Source organism: Bidens hawaiensis, unplaced genomic scaffold (genome assembly GCF_021521415.1).
Source record: "Bidens hawaiensis isolate Kalapana, Puna unplaced genomic scaffold, B.hawaiensis_p1.1 tig00022166_1, whole genome shotgun sequence".
In the NCBI taxonomy this organism is placed as follows: Eukaryota; Viridiplantae; Streptophyta; class Magnoliopsida; order Asterales; family Asteraceae; genus Bidens; species Bidens hawaiensis.
The window spans coordinates 139680-158620 of NW_027493438.1; the positions used below are offsets into that span (position 1 = coordinate 139680).

At 35.0% G+C, this 18941-nt stretch overlaps 1 protein-coding gene, 4 non-coding genes and 2 pseudogenes across 5 annotated transcripts; 2 read left to right on the forward strand and 5 right to left on the reverse strand.

Moving 5' to 3' along the window:
* Nucleotides 1–622: 622 nt before the first annotated feature.
* On the reverse strand, nucleotides 623–803 carry LOC143564841 (U2 spliceosomal RNA; annotated as a pseudogene).
* An 888-nt stretch (nucleotides 804–1691) lies between these two features.
* On the reverse strand, nucleotides 1692–1888 carry LOC143564843 (U2 spliceosomal RNA). The gene has a single exon (XR_013140950.1). It is a non-coding gene; the product is annotated as a U2 spliceosomal RNA (small nuclear RNA).
* Nucleotides 1889–8711: 6823 nt separating this feature from the next.
* On the forward strand, nucleotides 8712–8907 carry LOC143564836 (U2 spliceosomal RNA). Its single transcript, XR_013140948.1, has one exon. It is a non-coding gene; the product is annotated as a U2 spliceosomal RNA (small nuclear RNA).
* Nucleotides 8908–10556: 1649 nt separating this feature from the next.
* On the forward strand, nucleotides 10557–10710 carry LOC143564838 (U2 spliceosomal RNA; annotated as a pseudogene).
* A 64-nt stretch (nucleotides 10711–10774) lies between these two features.
* Nucleotides 10775–16357, reverse strand: LOC143564816 (protein TORNADO 1-like). Its single transcript, XM_077051983.1, has 4 exons — nucleotides 15734–16357; nucleotides 14449–15499; nucleotides 12445–13697; nucleotides 10775–12359 (listed from the first exon to the last, which is right to left on the reverse strand). The coding sequence occupies exons 1-4, from the start codon at nucleotides 16193–16195 to the stop codon at nucleotides 10989–10991; spliced, it is 4137 nt and encodes a 1378-aa protein (XP_076908098.1). The 5' UTR covers nucleotides 16196–16357; the 3' UTR covers nucleotides 10775–10988.
* A 1027-nt stretch (nucleotides 16358–17384) lies between these two features.
* LOC143564830 (U2 spliceosomal RNA) lies at nucleotides 17385–17579 on the reverse strand. The gene has a single exon (XR_013140944.1). It is a non-coding gene; the product is annotated as a U2 spliceosomal RNA (small nuclear RNA).
* Nucleotides 17580–18058: 479 nt separating this feature from the next.
* LOC143564826 (U2 spliceosomal RNA) lies at nucleotides 18059–18255 on the reverse strand. Its single transcript, XR_013140939.1, has one exon. It is a non-coding gene; the product is annotated as a U2 spliceosomal RNA (small nuclear RNA).
* Between the last annotated feature and the right edge of the window lie 686 nt (nucleotides 18256–18941).

The window sequence follows — 18941 nt, forward strand, 5'->3', positions numbered from 1 at the left end:
AAAAGTCTATCATTTGTCATCATGGTGATCAACTGCATATTAGTAAATGCATTTTAAAATCATTTTAATGTAAATATAAACAAAAAAATCAACATAACAACAAACCTACCAGTTAAACCCTCTTGCTGGTACAAAACTCCCAATGTATGCAAAGGAAATAATACCTAATGAGTATAATATGTTTAAAGTGTGATTATTATAAACAACTGAAGGTGAATCCTCGCAAGATGAGAATCAAACAGGTTAGCGGGTCAAGAATTGGGAATAAGGGACTCATAACCGAGTATAGAAGTTCAAATGTTCAATTGATGAAAATTGCATCCTGGCAACCTATAAAGGTGTATTAGAGGTTGGTTAGGGATGAGGTTAGTTAATTTGGTAAAATAAAATCATAATCATTGTAACAATAAAACACTATAAAAAAAGCTTAAAAAATTTTTAAGCCAATAATACAAAATTTATATTGTGACTCAGAGGGGAGCGCCAGGCCTTAGTGGTAGTGTAAGACCAAGGCGACGCATGAAGACTCAAGCAGCAAGCTACTTTAACGGGTTTTCGGAAACCCAAGGACTCAATCGTATGGATATGTAAAATACAGGATTTCCAATCCTAGCAGGAAAAGGAGGGAAACGGATACTCAATTGAAAGTGAGTAAACAGAATTCCATACTCGATCTCATAGATACATATTCCCCCATAAAAAATAAGATTAATATCAAGTGAGGCGATGGCTCACATATCAGATATTAAACTTATAAGAACAGATACTACACTTGATCTTAGCCAAAAGGTCGAAAAAGGTATGCTTATCCTATTCAAGAACTCAATATAAATGCATATGCTAAAAAGGTAAGTTTAAGGCATTATACAGAAATACAATTCCATCTACGTTTTCACTATGTTGTCGGGTCTTAGCACACTTGTCCTGAAGTATTCCGACTGTGGTTTATCAATGATGGGAACTCTTAACTCATTACACTTGGATATGTTCTAAAAGAATTTAATATTTCAAGTTGGTGAGTTGCATGTATGAGATGAGTGACTTTACCATCAACATATATTTGGATTAAGTGGTGAGCAGTCTCGCAGATCTACTTCTATAGTTGCAGATACTTCACAAAATGTCTCCTGAAAGGCTTTCTACTTCTCGTCAAAATGACAAGACAACATATAAAGTATAAACCGTGTAGGGTTTCATTATTGTAATTAAGCTTTGAGTGAGTTTCTTTATACAATAAACGAGTTTGGGTGTTAGCCAACATAATCGAGTATTCCAATGCAGCTCTTGGGTGGAACCTTTTAACATCACCTTCTTCATCAGAGAACTAGAGCATCAAACAAATACCGGTCAAATTTTGGACATCACCCTTTATCAAATACCCTATTTGCAAACATTAACAAAAGGAAAAGAGCATGAATAAATACATCTTCAATTCCAAGAGAAACAATAGGTCATCATGTTTCAAAAAGTAGCAGTCAAATTTTGGATAGACCGTCAAGGCGTCAACGTTCAGTTCTTAAAAAGAAAAAATATGCTCTTAGTAAACCAACAATACTCCAGTTTATAATTATAATATGAAATAAATGACCAAAATTTAGAAAAGAGAGACAAAAAACTGATTTTAGTTACTAAATTAATTATCAGTATCAAACATTATTATTATTACTAAACAAGAGTTGAACTAAGACTTGGAGGGGTGCGCTAGGCCTTGGTGGTAGTGTAAGGCCAAGGCGACGCATGAAGACCCAAGCAGCAAGCTACTTTGACGAGCCTTCCCCCATAAAAAAATAAGATTAATATCGAGTGAGCCGATGGCTCACATATCAGATATTAAACTGATAAGAACAGATACTACACTTGATCTTAGCCAAAAGGCCGAGAAAGGTATGCTTTTCATCTTCTTGGGTCTCTGCTTAGATAGGCAGTCCTTTCATGTATGTTTTCTTCACTCAGCCGATGTGGGATTATGATTAACTCTTTTCCCTTTGGTTTTCATCTCTCAGGGTGTCAAATAATGCTAGCCTTTTCTAAATGTGTGTGACTAAATTTTGTTTCTACAAGCCAAATCCCATAAACTCAACCTTAGTATTGTTGATTCAAACTCAAATAACTCAGTGCTGCTTACTCACATTATTACCAATAAACATATGTATTCTCTCTAACCCTGATAACTGTTGTGTTGGCTAAACAGAAACTATCCTATCATCTGAGAACTTTTATCAATGAATTCAGATATCTAAATTTGCTAAAGGATAGATAAAACTACTATCCAAATATATAAACTACACTCGTGAAATGTTTTGTTCATATCTAAATATCAAAACTCTTCACACACAGGCGCCTCGGCTGCACCATATAAAAGAGTCCACAAGCTCAGCAATCATAAGAAGACAAGGAAATTATAAACACTGGCATCTTGTTGTAAAGCAGTTAACAGACATTATTTAGTTATTAATAAACAAGCTTCTTCATCTCTAACACTTATAAGAGTAAATACATAGTCCTTCTGTCAATGAACAAACAGACTAATATGTATCTAACTAGACAAGTTTTGCAGCAAAATTGACTCCCTAAAGTGGATGCACTGAGAACTCAATAATATGTGACACCAAGTCCGTTGTTTATTATAATATAATAATCAGAGTCAAACGACTCAAACTACAATAGTTTCTTAATAAAAGCATAAGGCAACGAGCAGCATCAATGAATTTGTACGCTCATTCCATCGACTATAAAACGTGTTTGATGTTTACTAGAGTCCTAAAAGGCTAAAAGATATGTTAATGTGTGATAATAGGAAACTGCAACTATGGCAACATGACTTTGATAATGTGTTAACTCCTCCACTAGTATTTAACACATCTACTTATAATAAAGTAAAATTAGTTGTTTAAGAAAGAGCGTCTACATATTAACTAGTTGTTTCACTGAATTGCTGCTAGTCATATTATTCAAACTACCAATAAATAATTAAGACAATTTTCCCAGTTAGTTAAGAAAGCAGCAGAATTAATTAGGTTTATCATAATTAAGTCAGATCAAAGTTGACAATTAATTAAATGGAAATGGAATTAGAAGGCGAAATGAAGAGATTGCTTGCGTATGGTGATGAGGAAACTAATGACGGATAGAACTTAGGTTAAAAGATATGTAAGTAATTAATAAATTTTAACACCTGATGAGATGAATAATAATTGAGTGTCAATCAATCAATGTGTGGCTAGCTTTTTGTGCGAGCCTGACGATATCAAATGGAAAGTTCCTCAAATTAACTGTCGTCCATCAAATGGTCTAGTGAATTGTTTACAAACCATTTGTCAAAAAATTCCTCTATGTTAATACATTAAATAAACGGCCGAACATGAACAAAAAAAATTATAGTTATTTAATTAAATAAACGAACAAGAACATATGTTTCATTTGTTTATTTATGATGATGTTCATATTTGTGTTCATTTTTTTATGAAACTTTGGATGAATCATTTGTTTAATGTTATATATTTATATTTATTCGCTTATGTTCATTTAAATGTGCTCATTTATGTCCATGTTTGTTCATATATGACTGTGTATATTTGTTCAATAATATTCACTGGATGTTTCTCACGCGAGTAGTTTGGCAACGAACCCGAATATTAAATTTTTAAATTTTTTAAATTTAACTACATATATTGCAAATTCCGAACCTCACATCTTTTCCGTCATTTATTTCTTGACGCACAAAAAAAATCGGTGAGACTCGATTTGAAGATTTAGTGTCCCGATTTATGAAAAATATGCATGAGTGACCTAATTGAAACACTTTTGAAAGTTGACCACTATTTGTGAGATATTCCCAAAAAGTAGAGTATTAGGTATTTATTTAACAACTATTAAATCATACCTAATGATTGAATTTGAGAGTTCATATCAAGAAACATAAGCTTCTAACACTAAACCAACTACCAAGATAACAGAGTGTGAAGTATGTCAGGGACCACACCCTCCCCTTACATTAATGGTTTTCTTTTGTCACCGTTGATCTAAAATTAAACGGTCAAGATATAACATGATTTTATTCCTAGCGTCTATAAATAGCATTAAAATGCTAGTTCATATCACACCATAACAAACCTTACAAAAGTATCATCTCCTCTCATCAATATTTTCTCTGTCCTTTTGTAAATGAAGGCTTATAGTTTTTTCGGGGTCATGGTGATGGCACTTATAATAAATCTTATGGTGCATGCGCACCTCGGTATGGCTGCAGATTGCAACCCGGCGCAATTGTATCCATGCTTGTCGTTTATATTGGGTGATAGAGCACCGTCTCCAGATTCCTCAAGTTGCCAAGAGCTCCATGCACAAAATGCGTGCCTTTGTGCCTATGTGAAGGACCCTTCATTTGGAAAATATCTCCAAATGCCGGGTGCTACAAAAGTTGCACAAGCTTGTAGTGTAACAATCCCAGATCCTAATACATGTCACTAATTATTTGATTAGTCCTATGTAATTTAAGTTGATTAATGAATTATCATAATGAAAAACTTTTATTATATGTTGGACTTAAAAGTGTAATTTAATTTGTTTTAAATATCTTATGTTTTATGCTCTTTCTTTTTGGGACCAAAGTTCCACTAAGATAAATGAAGTTCAAGAAATAGAATACTAAATTTTTTTATTAAATATTACAACTTGTCAATGAAATTAAATGAATATTTCATCTTGAATTGACTCTTAACGAGACAAATTTATCTTCGAGCTCGACTTGGAAAAAAGCTTGAGCCAACTAATATTTTTAAGGTTGGATTTTACAATCCACATCAATAGTTGAAATAGTGTTGAAAATCACATGGCTCAATAGTCAATACTATACTTATTGGAATTTAGTTGCTATTTGTAGTTTAAATTAGGGGTGCTCAAAATTTGATTCGAAATTCGACTTGATTCGAATTTGAAAGTGAAGATTCGAATTCGATTTCTAAATATTCGAATTCGATTTGCTTCGTATTCGAGTATAGTAATCGTATACGAACCGAATATGAATTCATGATTTTTTATTCGATTTGATTCGAAATTCGAATTCAAATTACATAAAATATTAATATATAGTTAATTTATTAATTTGGGTCAATCCTTAAATAATATATGTCGAAAACATAATAATTAATTCCAATAACCCATACTGATATTTCTTAATTTTGCCAATACTTAATTTTAATTATTTTCATTTGATATTGTAGCTACTTTAAACTTATATTTATGTGTTTTACATTGACGATTATGAGTTTTGAAGATTTTGACATATGTGAACTTGAATCAATTTGAATTCGAGTTTCAAATACGAATAGAATCGAATTTCGAATATGGGAAATAATACGAATATGAATACGAGTCAAATAATCTAACTTTTAAACGAATACGAATCGAATACCAGCAAAAAAACAAATTATTCGAATTATTCAATTCGATTAACTTGAAAATCCGTTATTCAATTCGATGAACATCCCTAGTTTAAATAGGAAATAAGTTGGTTTTAAAAAGTAATTTGTTTTAACTTGGTTTATATATAAACTATGTTATTATTAAACGTGTTATTGATATAAACAATCTAATTAAAATGAAATGACGTTACACGTCTGTTTCCAATGTAACTAAGTATATGTTAACCATGTATATATTATCAATGCATGACAGGTGAAAAGTGGTTGACTTTACGCTTGCAAAAATACTTAATGCGTCTATATGTTAATGTTTTCGAACTATGACCGGATGGTAGTCTTATCGTGGTAAAAGGTCGAACCAGATTAAAGTTTGGGACAACAATAGCAACATTATAATTAGATTGTTCAAGAGAACTCATTTTAAAGAGAAAACTCGAAAACTAGTAAATAACTCACGAAAACTTAATATTAAACAAATATTTGTAATTTATTTTCATTCTATTTATATGTTGTTATTCTATATCAAAATTTATATAAAATAAAAACATATGTTGATCATGATATTACATGTATTACATATATGTAATAATGTTATATTATATGTATGTAATTCAACAATATGATATATTACATATATGTAATATGTCAAATATCGCAATCGACTTACTTTTTTTTTTCTTTTTTGTTTAGAAATGCAACCTTATAATTAAATAAATGACGATGTTTTAAAAAAGAAAATCATGTTTGGGTGTAGTTTTCGCGAGCTATTTATGAGTTATCATAGAGGATTCTCGTATGTGTCCATATGGTTTGTTGGCGGAAGCACATTAAGTCCCTCAAACGTAAAATGATCCGATTGTGTCCATGTGGTTTTCTAGCCGACGGGTTGTAGGTGCTGAAAACAATCCCCTTTTTTTCATATTGCATCAACAATAACAAATCTTCAGGCTATAATTACAAAACAAGTCGATAAAACTAGTAACAACAATTTTTCGACACAACCCACTGCATTCTCGGGTAGGGGTGTTCATCTGATTGGATAACAGATTATTCGGGTTATTCGGTTTGGGTTATTTGGATTTGAAAATTTTTGGACCCGATCCGAAATCCGATCCGAATTAGGAATATTTTTATCCGATCCGAATCTATCCGAATTCAATTTGGATGAGATTCGAATAATATCCGAATAATCCGAAATTATCCGAATAATCCGAAATAAACCTAAAAATTTTTCCTGTTTTTTTGTTCCTAACGTTTGATAGTTTAGAATCACAATAAACATACAAACTAGAAAATACAAATTACTCTTAACACAAATTTAAAGTTTAAACTTCAAATAATAGTCTAATAAATATACCAAACCGGAAAATACTACTAAAAACATGTTTTTTATTCGGATTAAACGAATATCCGAATAATCCGAACAATCCGAATATTTTAAAATTCCATATCCGAATCCGATCCGAATCCGAATTAGTTATTCGGATATTCGGATTGATCCGATCCGATCCGAAAATCCGAAGAAGAATTCGGATCATTTTATTTGAGTTTCAGTTTCGGTTCGGATATCGGTGTTTTTCGAATTTTTTGAAAACCCCTATTCTCAGGATTAAAATATTAGGAAAATAAATGATAAGATTGGATAGGGGAAGAAATGAAAAGAAATTATATACTTAAAAACATTCTCAAGTTAAAATACAATAAAAGAAAAGAAAGTTTTAATTACATTTTTGAGTTAGATCGGAAAAAAAAGAAAGAAAAAAATTGTAACTTTACAGTTATGTCTTCGTTGCAACATGGAAAAGAAAATTGAGATAAAGATAGTGTAAATTATTAATATTTTGGCTGGAAATTTTGGAGGAAAAAAACATTAACTTTTCTTTCCATTCTTTTTGTTTATTTATTATTTAGAAACTCAAACATGAAAAAAGAAAAATTTTCTTATATTTTCTTTTCCTAACTCTTACCTAAAGAACTCAAGAAAGCAAACAAGTTTAAAATACAAATCAGGGCATAAACCTAAACAAAGTCGAACATAATAGTAGATCGACACAGAAATTGACAAAAACAAAGATGCATACACGGAATTAGAAACAAAACATACCGATAAAACTAGTAACAATAATTGTTTAATGCATCGATTACATAAAAATATTAAAAACATGTAAAAACTAGGTCTAAATCGACTGTTTTAATCTAATAAAGCATAACCAGGTTAACAATACATATCACCGAATCAGATTTGGAGAGATCGAATGGGTGGGCGGGCGGTCGTGACGGTATTGAAAATATTAGAAGTTAAAAGTTAAAACTATAGTTAAAAAACATAAAATTATTCCAAGTAAATGTCATACCGGTTCCAGCAAAAAACAGCTCTTTGCCTATCACAGCGAATATCTAAATCATCATTCGTTCGCGTTGTGCTAAGAAAGAAACATAAGCTGTGCCATACATTCAAAGTAAAGTACAAGCAAAGGGCTTCCCTTTTAATATATTATTATTAATTTATTATATGCAGTAATTACTAGTGGAGTTAATATCTCACGTTATGAAAGTCATGTTGCCATAGTTGCAGTTTCCTATTATGATACATTAACAAATCTTTTGTAGTCAAGTGAACCAGTGTATAAATTTGCTGCTTTAAGCTTTCATTAAGAAACTACTGTGGTTTGACTCTGCATTATATTATATTATAATAAACAAGGGACTTGGTGCCGCATATTGTTTAGTTCTTAATGCATCCAGTTTAGGTAGTCAATTTTGCTGCAAAACTTGTCTGGCCAGATACATATGTGTTTGTTCATTGGTGGAACTATGCAGAAGGACTATGTATTTACTCTTAATAACTGTTAGAGATGAAGAATTTTGTTTATTGATAGGACTGAATAATGTTGGTTAGCTGCTTTGTCAATATTCATAAGTTCCTTGTGCTCTTATGATTGCTGAGCTTGTGGACACTGTATTTACATTTTACAATTAATGGTGTAGGTGACCTTGTCTAGCATTTAGGCAAATTTGGATTTCTGAATTCATTGATGACACAGTTTACAGGTGATAGTTTTTGTTTAGCCATAACAATAGTCAATACGGTTAGAGAGAAAGGATCGGTTTATTGATATTTGATAAGAGGGTGTGTAAGCAAAAGCGGGTTCTTTGAGTTTGAAACAACAAATTTCAGGGAGGTTCTGGATCAGGCTTGTTAGAAACTCTCACAGTCCCGCATCGGCTGAGTGAAGACATATATGAAGAGACTGCCTATATAAACAAAGACACAAGGAGTTATCAGGCATACCTTTCTCGGCCTTTTGGCTAAGATCAAGTGTAGTATCTGTTCTTATCAGTTTAATATCTGATATGTGAGCCATTGGCTCACTCGATATTAATTTTATTTTTTATGGGGGAAGGCCTGTTAAAGTAGCTTGCTGCTTGGGTCTTCATGCGTCGCCTTGGCCTTACACTACCGCCAAGGCCTGGCGCACCCCTCCAATTTGCAGTCATAAATGTCTGAATTAACTGGTGTGCTTCCCAACTATGTTACCAAGTACACATGTGAGCTAGCTGGTAAGTTACAAAGACAATGTGATTACAGACTACCAAATCACCTATCAGCACTCAGATATGTGCATATGGCGTCTATAAACCAAGCAATCTGACCATCATCCCTGTGAGTCTATTTTGTAGCAAAACTTGTCTGGTCAGATTCTTAGTTTGCTTGTTCATTGGTGGAATTATGTAGGGCCATCATGTTTACTAGGTCATCATGTTTACTAAAAGAATCTGACAAGGGAACTCTAACTAAATTTATGTTAATAGTTGCAGTTTTCTATCATGATACATTAACAAATCTTTTAGCAAAGATCAAACATGTTTTGGGCTCAAATGTACAAATTCATTGATGCTGCTCATTGCTTTTAACTTTTATTAAGAAACTATTGTTGTTTGACTCTGCATGTTCATATATGCTATAATAAACAATGGACTTGGTGTCAGATAATATAAAGTTTTTAATTAATGATCCACTTTAAGGAGACAATTTTACAGCAAAACTTGTCTGGTCAGTTACATTCTTAGTTTGTTTGTTCATTGGTGGAACTATGTAGAAGGACTAGAAGAAGTTTGTTAATTGATAAGACTGAATAATGCCTGTTAACTGCTTTACAACAAAATGGCAAAATTCATAAATTTCTTGTGTTCTTATTGTTCCAAAACGTGTTGGTTCCGAACACGCAAACCAGCCCACGCCAGACCGTCTCAGGCCCATCACGTGAGAGGTAAATCAGCCTCCTTCAGTGGCAAGGCGATTGGCGCTTAGGATCGGTTTCAAACCCACAACCTCTAGGTTATTGTTCCAAGTCTTACACCCTCTAAACCAACTGAGCTACACGGCGGGGACTTCTTGTGTTCTTATGAATCTATTGTGGTTTGACTCTGCATGTTCATATAAGAAACTTTTATTATATGAGCTACACGCCAGACCGTCTCAGGCCCATCACGTGAGAGGTAAATCAGCCTCCTTCAGCGGCAAGGCGATTGGCGCTTAGGATCGGTTTCAAACCCACGACCTCTAGGTTATTGTTCCAAGTCTTACACCCCCTAAACCAACTGAGTTACACGACGGGGACTTCTTGTGTTCTTATGAATCTTGAGCGTGTGGACTTTGTGTTTACTCGTAATGTTGCACATAAGGAGCCTGCGTATGAAGGGTGCTAAAATTTAGAAATGAATTAACATGTCACAGATTTGGTTTTGATATTTGGATATAGTTTTATCTACCCTTTAGCAAATTTGGATATCTAAATTCATTAATAACAGTTCATAGCTGATAGTTTTTGTTTAGCCAACACAATGCTTATCAGGATTAGAGAAAAATGATCAGTTTTTAATAAGAGTGTGAGTAAGCAACTCTGAGTTTGAATCAACAATTTTAGTTCTTTGAGTTTGAATCAACAAATTTAAAGGTGAGTTCTTTGAGTTTGAATCAACTCTGGTTTTGTCTTGTTTTATGGTATTAAAACTCTGAGAGATAAACTAAAAAGAAACAAAAGAGTCTCTCACAATCTCACATCGGCTGAGTGAAGAATGCATATATGAAGGGACTCCCTATGTAAACAGAGGTCCCAGAATATAACAAGCATGCCTTTCTCGGCCTTTTGGTTAAGATCAAGTGTAGTATCTGTTCTTATCAATTTAATATCTGATATGTAAGTCATCGGCTCAGTAACTTGTTGCTTTGGTCTTCATGCGTCGCCTTGGTCTTACACTACCACCAAGGCCTGGCGCACCCCCCTCCAGTTTGCAGTAAAAATTGATTCTGTTCTAAGTAATGTTGCTCAGCTATGCTACATACAGTTAGCATTTAATAAATATTGGACAACTTGTAATCGATGGGAGTTTCTTTTGTAATTCTGTTAATAGTTTTCAAGTTACTTGGATAGCTCAGTGTACTTAAAGAGAATAAAGATGAATAGAAAGAAAGAATTGCAGATTCCTTATGTGAGCTAACTGATAAATTAGAAAGATAATGTGATTACAAACTACTAAATCATCTTTCACCTCTCCGTTTTGTCACATAGGCACCTCGAATATCTCATTTGATCTTGTATACAAATGGCGTCTACAAACCCACGCAATCTGACCATCATCTCGGTATCTGACCCTCCACAGCCCAAACTTTTCTGCAATATCTTTCCCTGTAGAGCACCCTCTTTCCCTTAGAAAATCCACAACCCACTGCTGTGCTGCTTTCATATCTTGCTGAATGTCGGTTGACCTCTCTCTGCTCCCGCCAGCAGCCGCAGCCCCCACCACCCCAGCTGCCACCACACCTGCTGCCCCGTATGCAAGCGGGTTTCCCGCCAGATGCGCCACTTCTCTGCTCAAATCCGGTATCATCTCGCCCATTCCCGCAGCTATATGAGCTCCTATTTTCAATGCAAATGTCAGCAGTTTCATGAAACCTTTCATGTATGGAGCCAAAGATATCACTGCTCGGTTATCTATCTGCATCATTTCACACCCCATTTGATCTTCAACAACATGCATTTCGCCTCTGAACTCACACAACATATGAAGCCGAAGCGCGGTCATCCCCGATATCATGTTTGTCATCAATCTTCTCGAGTAATTCTCGGTTTTCACAAAATAAAACATGTTTGGAACCTTTCTTTCTTCTATCTGAACGTTATAATTCGCTATATAATTAACCTTTCGATGAAGCTCGGTCAGTAGCCTATGTTCATAATATCTCAGCCCTTGGATTTCTTGCTTCAAGTCTCTGATTTCCATCTCAATGATCTTGAGTCTCTGAATCACCTCTTCTACGCCTTTAGCGATTCCCGCAAATGACGGGTCAACTTTACCGGATTCATCCTCTTGAGGGCGATTTTGCCCGTTTGAATCGGTTTCGGTAGGCACTTGTAACTCCACAGCTAGATTATAAAGATCATGATACCTTCTATGAAGTACTTCTCTGAAGTCATCATCAGATAGTAGATCCCGAGCAAGGTCAAACCCGGCTCTTAGTACGAGTGGGCCCGAATCCGAGACTGGGCTCCAAGTATGCTGATAATCATACATGCTGTCTGCTGGAACTGAAAGCAAAGCCTCCTTTAACTGAGGGAGTGGTACACATTGGGTTTTTCGGTATCGTGGGGGTGTTAGATTCTTGACACATTCTGGACGAATGACGTTTTCGGTTAAAGTTAACCCGTGACAAAGGTTTTGGATTGATGGGTATAGAAGCTCTCGAAAGAGCTTAATGGTTTCGGTTAAGTTTTTGGTGGAGCAGGCAAGAATATCAATATGGTGCCCGAGTTGTCCTCCCAGCTCGACCCGAATGTGGACACCATTGATGTTGATCAAGATGAGGTGTTTTTCTAGACTGTATGTTGCTCCATGTTGGCTCTTGAGCCCTATGATTTTGTTGTGTAGTTGTACCTGTTCCCAAATAAAATAAGAAAGTTAGTTTAGAGGGCGGTTCGCTTTGTGCTTCGAAAATATTTTCAGTTTCTAATGAAGATACCTGTAATTTTGGGAAGAACCCGGGGGTGAGGAACATGTGACTCGAGTCGTGGCATTCAAGGTGCCTGCCTGCAAAAACACAATCAGATGTGACCAACTGCCATCTCGGTATTCTTGTTCTGTTTTCTTCCAGAAGAGAAGGAATCAGCAGCAAAGATTCCAGATCAGACGGATCTTGTCTGTAACATATCTCCAGTTTCAGCATCATGTTCACCAGATCTCCCGCATCCAAGTTCCCGAAGATCTTGGAACCCATCCCAGGAATCTGGCTATGCAAACTTCCTCTCAGAATCTTCTCCAACTCTTGTCTACTCACAAATCCACCATTAACATCTTCGTTAGAGTTCGTCTTTCTAACGTTTAACTTCACTAGCTGACCGATCACCTCACCGCAAAACCACTGGAAATCCAAAATCAAAAACTCTAATTCTTCAAAATATATCACCTCTCCTATACTATGAAGACACGTGACAACCGCCTTTCGCCTCATCTCAACTCTCTTTACAATGTGATTGCTTCTCGATTGAACACGCAGAGACGGAACTCTAATCTGGCATAAATCACTAAACTCTTGCCACCTCATCGCTGGTTTGTCGTGATTCTCCGACCTCCAGTCGGATAATATTGTTATAAGATCATTGCAGAGTTCATAGACCCTCGGGACTCTTTGCAGCACAGTTTTGCTGGTTTTTCTAATATGATGTGTGAGTTTACTCACTGAAGCAGATGATCTTGCATCAACTGTGAATACAGTTGGATAGAAATCGACATACCCTTGGAACTTATTTCTAACTCTCTGTATCGTGTTTACAGTATGCTGGAAATCCAGTGACGTCGGATCCACCTTATCATGGTGTGTTAGCACCATGCTAACATTTGGTAGCATGCACTGCTGGTCTGCTCTTTTTGAGTTGGAAACTATGAACCTGAGCCAGTACTGCAGGTCTTCTTCCAACTCTGAGGGTGATTTTGGTTCTTTGTTGTTTGGTTTACGGAACAAGCTGGAAACGACTACAAAAAACGAAGCGCTCCCGTTCCCCGGAAACATGAGGTCGTGGACGGAAAAGAGCTCGTGGTGACCTCCTAGGTTCCATATCGAAAGCTTTGTGTCTTCGTCTTTGAATGTTTTTACTTTCATTCCGGAAGTTTTAATCACTTGCTCAACTGGATTTACTAGAGTTTTGACTTGATCAAGGTATGGTAGCTTTGGAGAAGACAGGTTTTGTGATATGGAGTTGCATAATGTGGTTTTTCCTGCATGAAGATGATGTATATATGTTGATTATTTTACAAGTTGATTAAACAAGAACAAATTGCATAAAGAAATGACATACTTCAATCAGGTAATCATAATATTTGTGTGAATTTCTAACACGACATGAAAACGCAACACAAACCGAACATGAAATTCACAAGTTTGGGGTTCGTAACGAATTCGGATATAGAAACAGCCGGCGAACATGTTTAGTTATCTGTTATCCCTTCCCTGCCCCCATCGAGAAAAAAAACTGACTAATCCTAAGACGAAGGGTTGAGAAACTCAGTGACACTATACTTGAACAACTTGGGGCCGGGCCTTCTTTTCGTTGTATTTGGGTAGACCTGACGGGTTCGTGGTTGACCCATTTAACGCATTTATGTTTATAAATAATAAAAGTATGTGATTTGTCATAACTATATTGAACAAGTATTTTATGCCAAAACATAAAGGAGAAATGAACATATGTTTTTATAGTGTAAACATAATTATTTATATACATATGTATTATTTGTAGTAAATTTGTAACTTGAAATTTTTAATATGGAAAAAAGAAAAAAGAAAAACATTTGGGTTAAACTAATCGTGTTCATGTCAACCTGTGAAAACCAAAATTCTCTTAAGATTAAATGTCTGCCAATATTTTCGGGTTCGGATCACGTATGAGCCGTCACCCCCGCGAATATGGCCCGTTTAACACCTTTAGCAAAAGTAACTTTATAAAATGCATAGCATGATCAAACTTACCAGCAAATTCTTGTCCACAAATGAATATTCTGCAGCTTTTAGGCACTGTCATAGGCATATCATTGAGCAAATCAACTTCATTTTCAGGTTCAGATTTTGCATTTTGACCCAATTTCAGATATATTTCTTCTGCTTTCCCACAAATCTGCAGTGGTGTTCTTGCAACATCAATCTCCTCAATCCATGGATTCACCTGCAAAGTCTCCATTATCGCCTTCAATACCAAATCACCATCGACCCCTTTGCAGCCTTGCAAAGACAAACACTTCAAACTAGCATTTTTCTCCAAACTTTTAAAAACTCTAATATAATCTTGTGGTTTTAAGCTTTGATCTTCATATATACCCAATCTTGTTACAGTCTGATTACTGCTCAACATCTGCAAAATCGCAATCAAACCACTCCTCCCGATCTTCGTTCTTTTCCCTCCAAATGTTATCGACTTTAAAGTTATATTCGCTTGAATTTGAAGAGTGGAAAACCGAGTTAACGGGCAGAGCAGGTGTTCAACACCAACCCCATTAAACCGGTTATCATCTAAATACAAGTTTTCCAAGCTTCGGATCTTGAATAGTCCAGCTGCAACATAAACAACACCCTTGTTTTTTAAGCATGTTTTCGTGAGACGAACTTCTTTTAGACTCCGGTTCTGTTCAAGAACCCACCGAAACTCCTTGGCCCACCGGGATCTCAACCGGACCCCGGTCAGGTCAAGAGATTTAACCGTTGTGTTCCACCCCAGCGCACAAGCCACCCTGCACGCGCCTGAAACTGTTATCCGGTATATCCGTAATGTGCTACTTTCGGGTGCGAATTCAACCACTTTTGAGCTTGTGTTCTTATCATGCTCTCCACTCCATACATGAACTTCCATCGATCGGTTTCTTGCTAGCACTGCAGATATCAATGGAGTTGCTGTGATCGAACTCGAGTCAAAGATAGTCAACACCTTCAACGTCGAATTCGCTTCGATCATTTTGGATATTTCTTCTGCCCCTTTTGATCCTATTGAATCTTCCCATATTTGTAACTCTTCTAAACAAGTATTCACCTGTAAAAGTAATCAGAAAATATTTGAACAAATATACTCAAGTCCCGATCGATAATCAAACACAAAGTAAACGACTAACTCTCATTTATTAATCAGAAAATATAACTCAAAAAATTATTACAATATCTCAAAACCAACTATGACCGACTTGTCATTATTGGTCCTCAAGTATACCGACTTGTGACTTAAAGTCGGAAATTACGTCCAACATATACTATATACAACTAGCATTACCTTTAAAGCTGACGCTATTAAACTAGCTCCATACGAGCCAATTCTTGATTCAGACAACATAATCTCTTTAACCACTTCATTTTTCTTCAATATTTTCGCTAACCGGTCCATGCACTCAAAATCCAGCTTACATTTCTTGAACTCGACTCGTTTCACATTCGACGAATTATCAAGCAAGATCTCAAGATTCCTTACTTCTTCTATATCCCACTCAACCTGGTAAAACTCTAGATTCTGTAACGAAAGTCGTGTTTTGGACGATGATGATATGAGTGTGAGAATGTTAGAAAACTGGAAATGGGATTCATTTGAAATGTTTATATGAATGGAATCATTGGTTTCTTGATGGCAACATGATGTTGGTTGAGAAAGATGGAATGAAATGCTTTTAAATTCGATAGTTTCGGTTTGAAGTGATTGAAGAAGCCATTGAAGGTCTCTCAAGCTTTGGTTTGATGCCATTGTTCATGAATGTATGATGATGTAACGGTAATTATGTTTGAAATTATATTATTGTATAAGTTCATAGGGTATTGTGAAGTGGTTTCTTTCGGCGGAAAATTTGATTTGCTTTCACTTTTAACTGTTTTGCTTTTATAGTTTGTGTGGGAAAGTTTGAATAAGTTGCACTAAAGGAAATAAAAAGTTAAAACAGCATCTATGATTTCTCATATATTTATTAAATGTAAATATTTTACTAACAAAAGATTAATGAAGCATCTTAAATAATTGATTTTTCATTTTTGGATTAAAACTTAACATTGGAAACTTCAATTTAAATAGTAGATGCTTTTCACTTTTTATAAAAGCATGTTTGGTTGTAAAGAAATGATAAATTCCTTGATGCCTAGGTAGGTGATGGTGTTTCAAAGCATTGATACCATTCCTCGAGTGGTTGAATTCTCTTTAATAGTAATAAACAAAATATTTAGAACCATAAATTTTATTCACTCATGCATGTGCATGCATGTGTCATAACCCTTTTAACTGTTAATACAACTTTTTGATTTAAGACCAAAATTCAAACTTTAGACCAATTATCAGATTAACTTTCCAAACAAACCTCAATACATATTCAATACTTGAAAACACTTACAATGGTGTTACCTAACATAATAAAAAAATAATTTACTGTGTTAATCACCAATTAGTCACTTGTTCTTGACCCATTTGAGTAAATTATGAAAGTAAACTTATCTAACAAATTATAAGCATCATAAACGATATTTCCAGGCTATTAAGAGTAATCAAGCACACTGGTATACAGATTTGGAGGTGACGTATATCTAGCGTCACACTTTAAAACCCAGGACATTTGTCTCGAAACTAAAATTATTTACAATGTTTTAAAATCCAGATCATCATCAATATGTTTTAAAATCCAGATCATCATCAATATCCGCAGTTCACTGGTTGTCAATCTGGTTTTCAAAAACCGGTTGTCCAAAGAAGGTAAGATCAGTCGATTTCATTGGTTTTATTCTCTAAACTAAAGACCAAGTTTTTGATCTGTGCCTGATTCATTAGCTAATAATCAACGTCGTTTTCTTTGGAACTGATGGAGCATTAATTTCATATAAAAAAAACCTATATATGGCTATGCTGATTTCAATTATATTATAAAGTAACAAAAAAAATTGACTAAGTTTTGGAGGGGTGCGCCAGGCCTTGGTGGTAGTGTAAGAGCAAGGCGACGCATGAAGACCCAAGCAGCAAGCTACTTTGGCTGGACTTCCCCATAAAAAATAAGATTAATATCAAGTGAGCCGATGGCTCACATATCAGATATTAAACTAATAAGAACAGATACTACACTTGATCTTAGCCAAAAGGCCGAGAAAGGTATGCTTATTCACATCTTGGGCCGCTGACTATATAGCCGGTTTCTTTATATATGTTTTCTTCATGCAGCTGATGTGGGATTCTGAATAACTATTTTTTCTTTTCAGTTTTCATTTCCCTTTAATACCATAAAGAACTCAAAATTGTTGATTCAAACTCAAAGAACTCGATGTTGCTTACTCACTCTTATTAGTAAACCGATCCTTTTTCTCTAACCCTGATTGCCTATTGTGTTGGCTAAACAGAAACTATCATCTACGAACATACTATTAACGAATTCATATATCAAATTTGCTAAAAGGTAGATAACACTACTATCAAATTTGCTCTTAGTAAACCAACAATACTCCAGTTTATAATTATAATATGAAATAAATGACCAAAATTTAGAAAAGAGAGACAAAAAACTGATTTTAGTTACTAAATTAATTATCAGTATCAAACATAATTATTATTACTAAACAAGAGTTGAACTAAGACTTGGAGGGGTGCGCTAGGCCTTGGTGGTAGTGTAAGGCCAAGGCGACGCATGAAGACCCAAGCAGCAAGCAACTTTGACGAGCCTTCCCCCATAAAAAAATAAGATTAATATCGAGTGAGCCGATGGCTCACATATCAGATATTAAACTGATAAGAACAGATACTACACTTGATCTTAGCCAAAAGGCCGAGAAAGGTATGCTTTTCATCTTCTTGGGTCTCTGCTTAGATAGGCAGTCCTTTCATGTATGTTTTCTTCACTCAGCCGATGTGGGATTATGATTAACTCTTTTCCCTTTGGTTTTCATCTCTCAGGGTGTCAAATAATGCTAGCCTTTTCTAAATGTGTGTGACTAAATTTAGTTTCTACAAGCCAAATCCCATAAACTCAACCTTAGTATTGTTGATTCAAACTCAAATAACTCAGTGCTGCTTACTCACATTATTACCAATAAACATATGTATTCTCTCTAACCCTGATAACTGTTGTGTTGGCTAAACAGAAACTATCCTATCATCTGAGAACTTTTATCAATGAATTCAGATATCTAAATTTGCTAAAGGATAGATAAAACTACTATCCAAATATATAAACTACACTCGTGAAATGTTTTGTTCATATCTAAATATCAAAACTCTTCACACACAGGCGCCTCGGCTGCACCATATAAAAGAGTCCACAAGCTCAGCAATCATAAGAAGACAAGGAAATTATAAATACTGGCATCTTGTTGTAAAGCAGTTAACAGACATTATTTAGTTATTAATAAACAAGCTTCTTCATCTCTAACACTTATAAGAGTAAATACATAGTCCTTCTGTCAATGAACAAACAGACTAATATGTATCTAACTAGACAAGTTTTGCAGCAAAATTGACTCCCTAA

What these genes read in the sequence shown, in the direction of transcription:
- LOC143564816 (XM_077051983.1), bottom strand. Translation starts at nt 16,195, where the DNA reads ATGGCATCAAACCAAAGCTTGAGAGACCTTCAATGGCTTCTTCAATCA. An exon ending in TAATAGCGTCAGCTTTAAAG is followed by an intron (nt 15,500 to 15,733) that starts GTAATGCTAGTT and finishes TTACTTTTACAG; the next exon opens with GTGAATACTTGTTTAGAAGA. An exon ending in TTGTGGACAAGAATTTGCTG is followed by an intron (nt 13,698 to 14,448) that starts GTAAGTTTGATC and finishes ATCTTCATGCAG; the next exon opens with GAAAAACCACATTATGCAAC.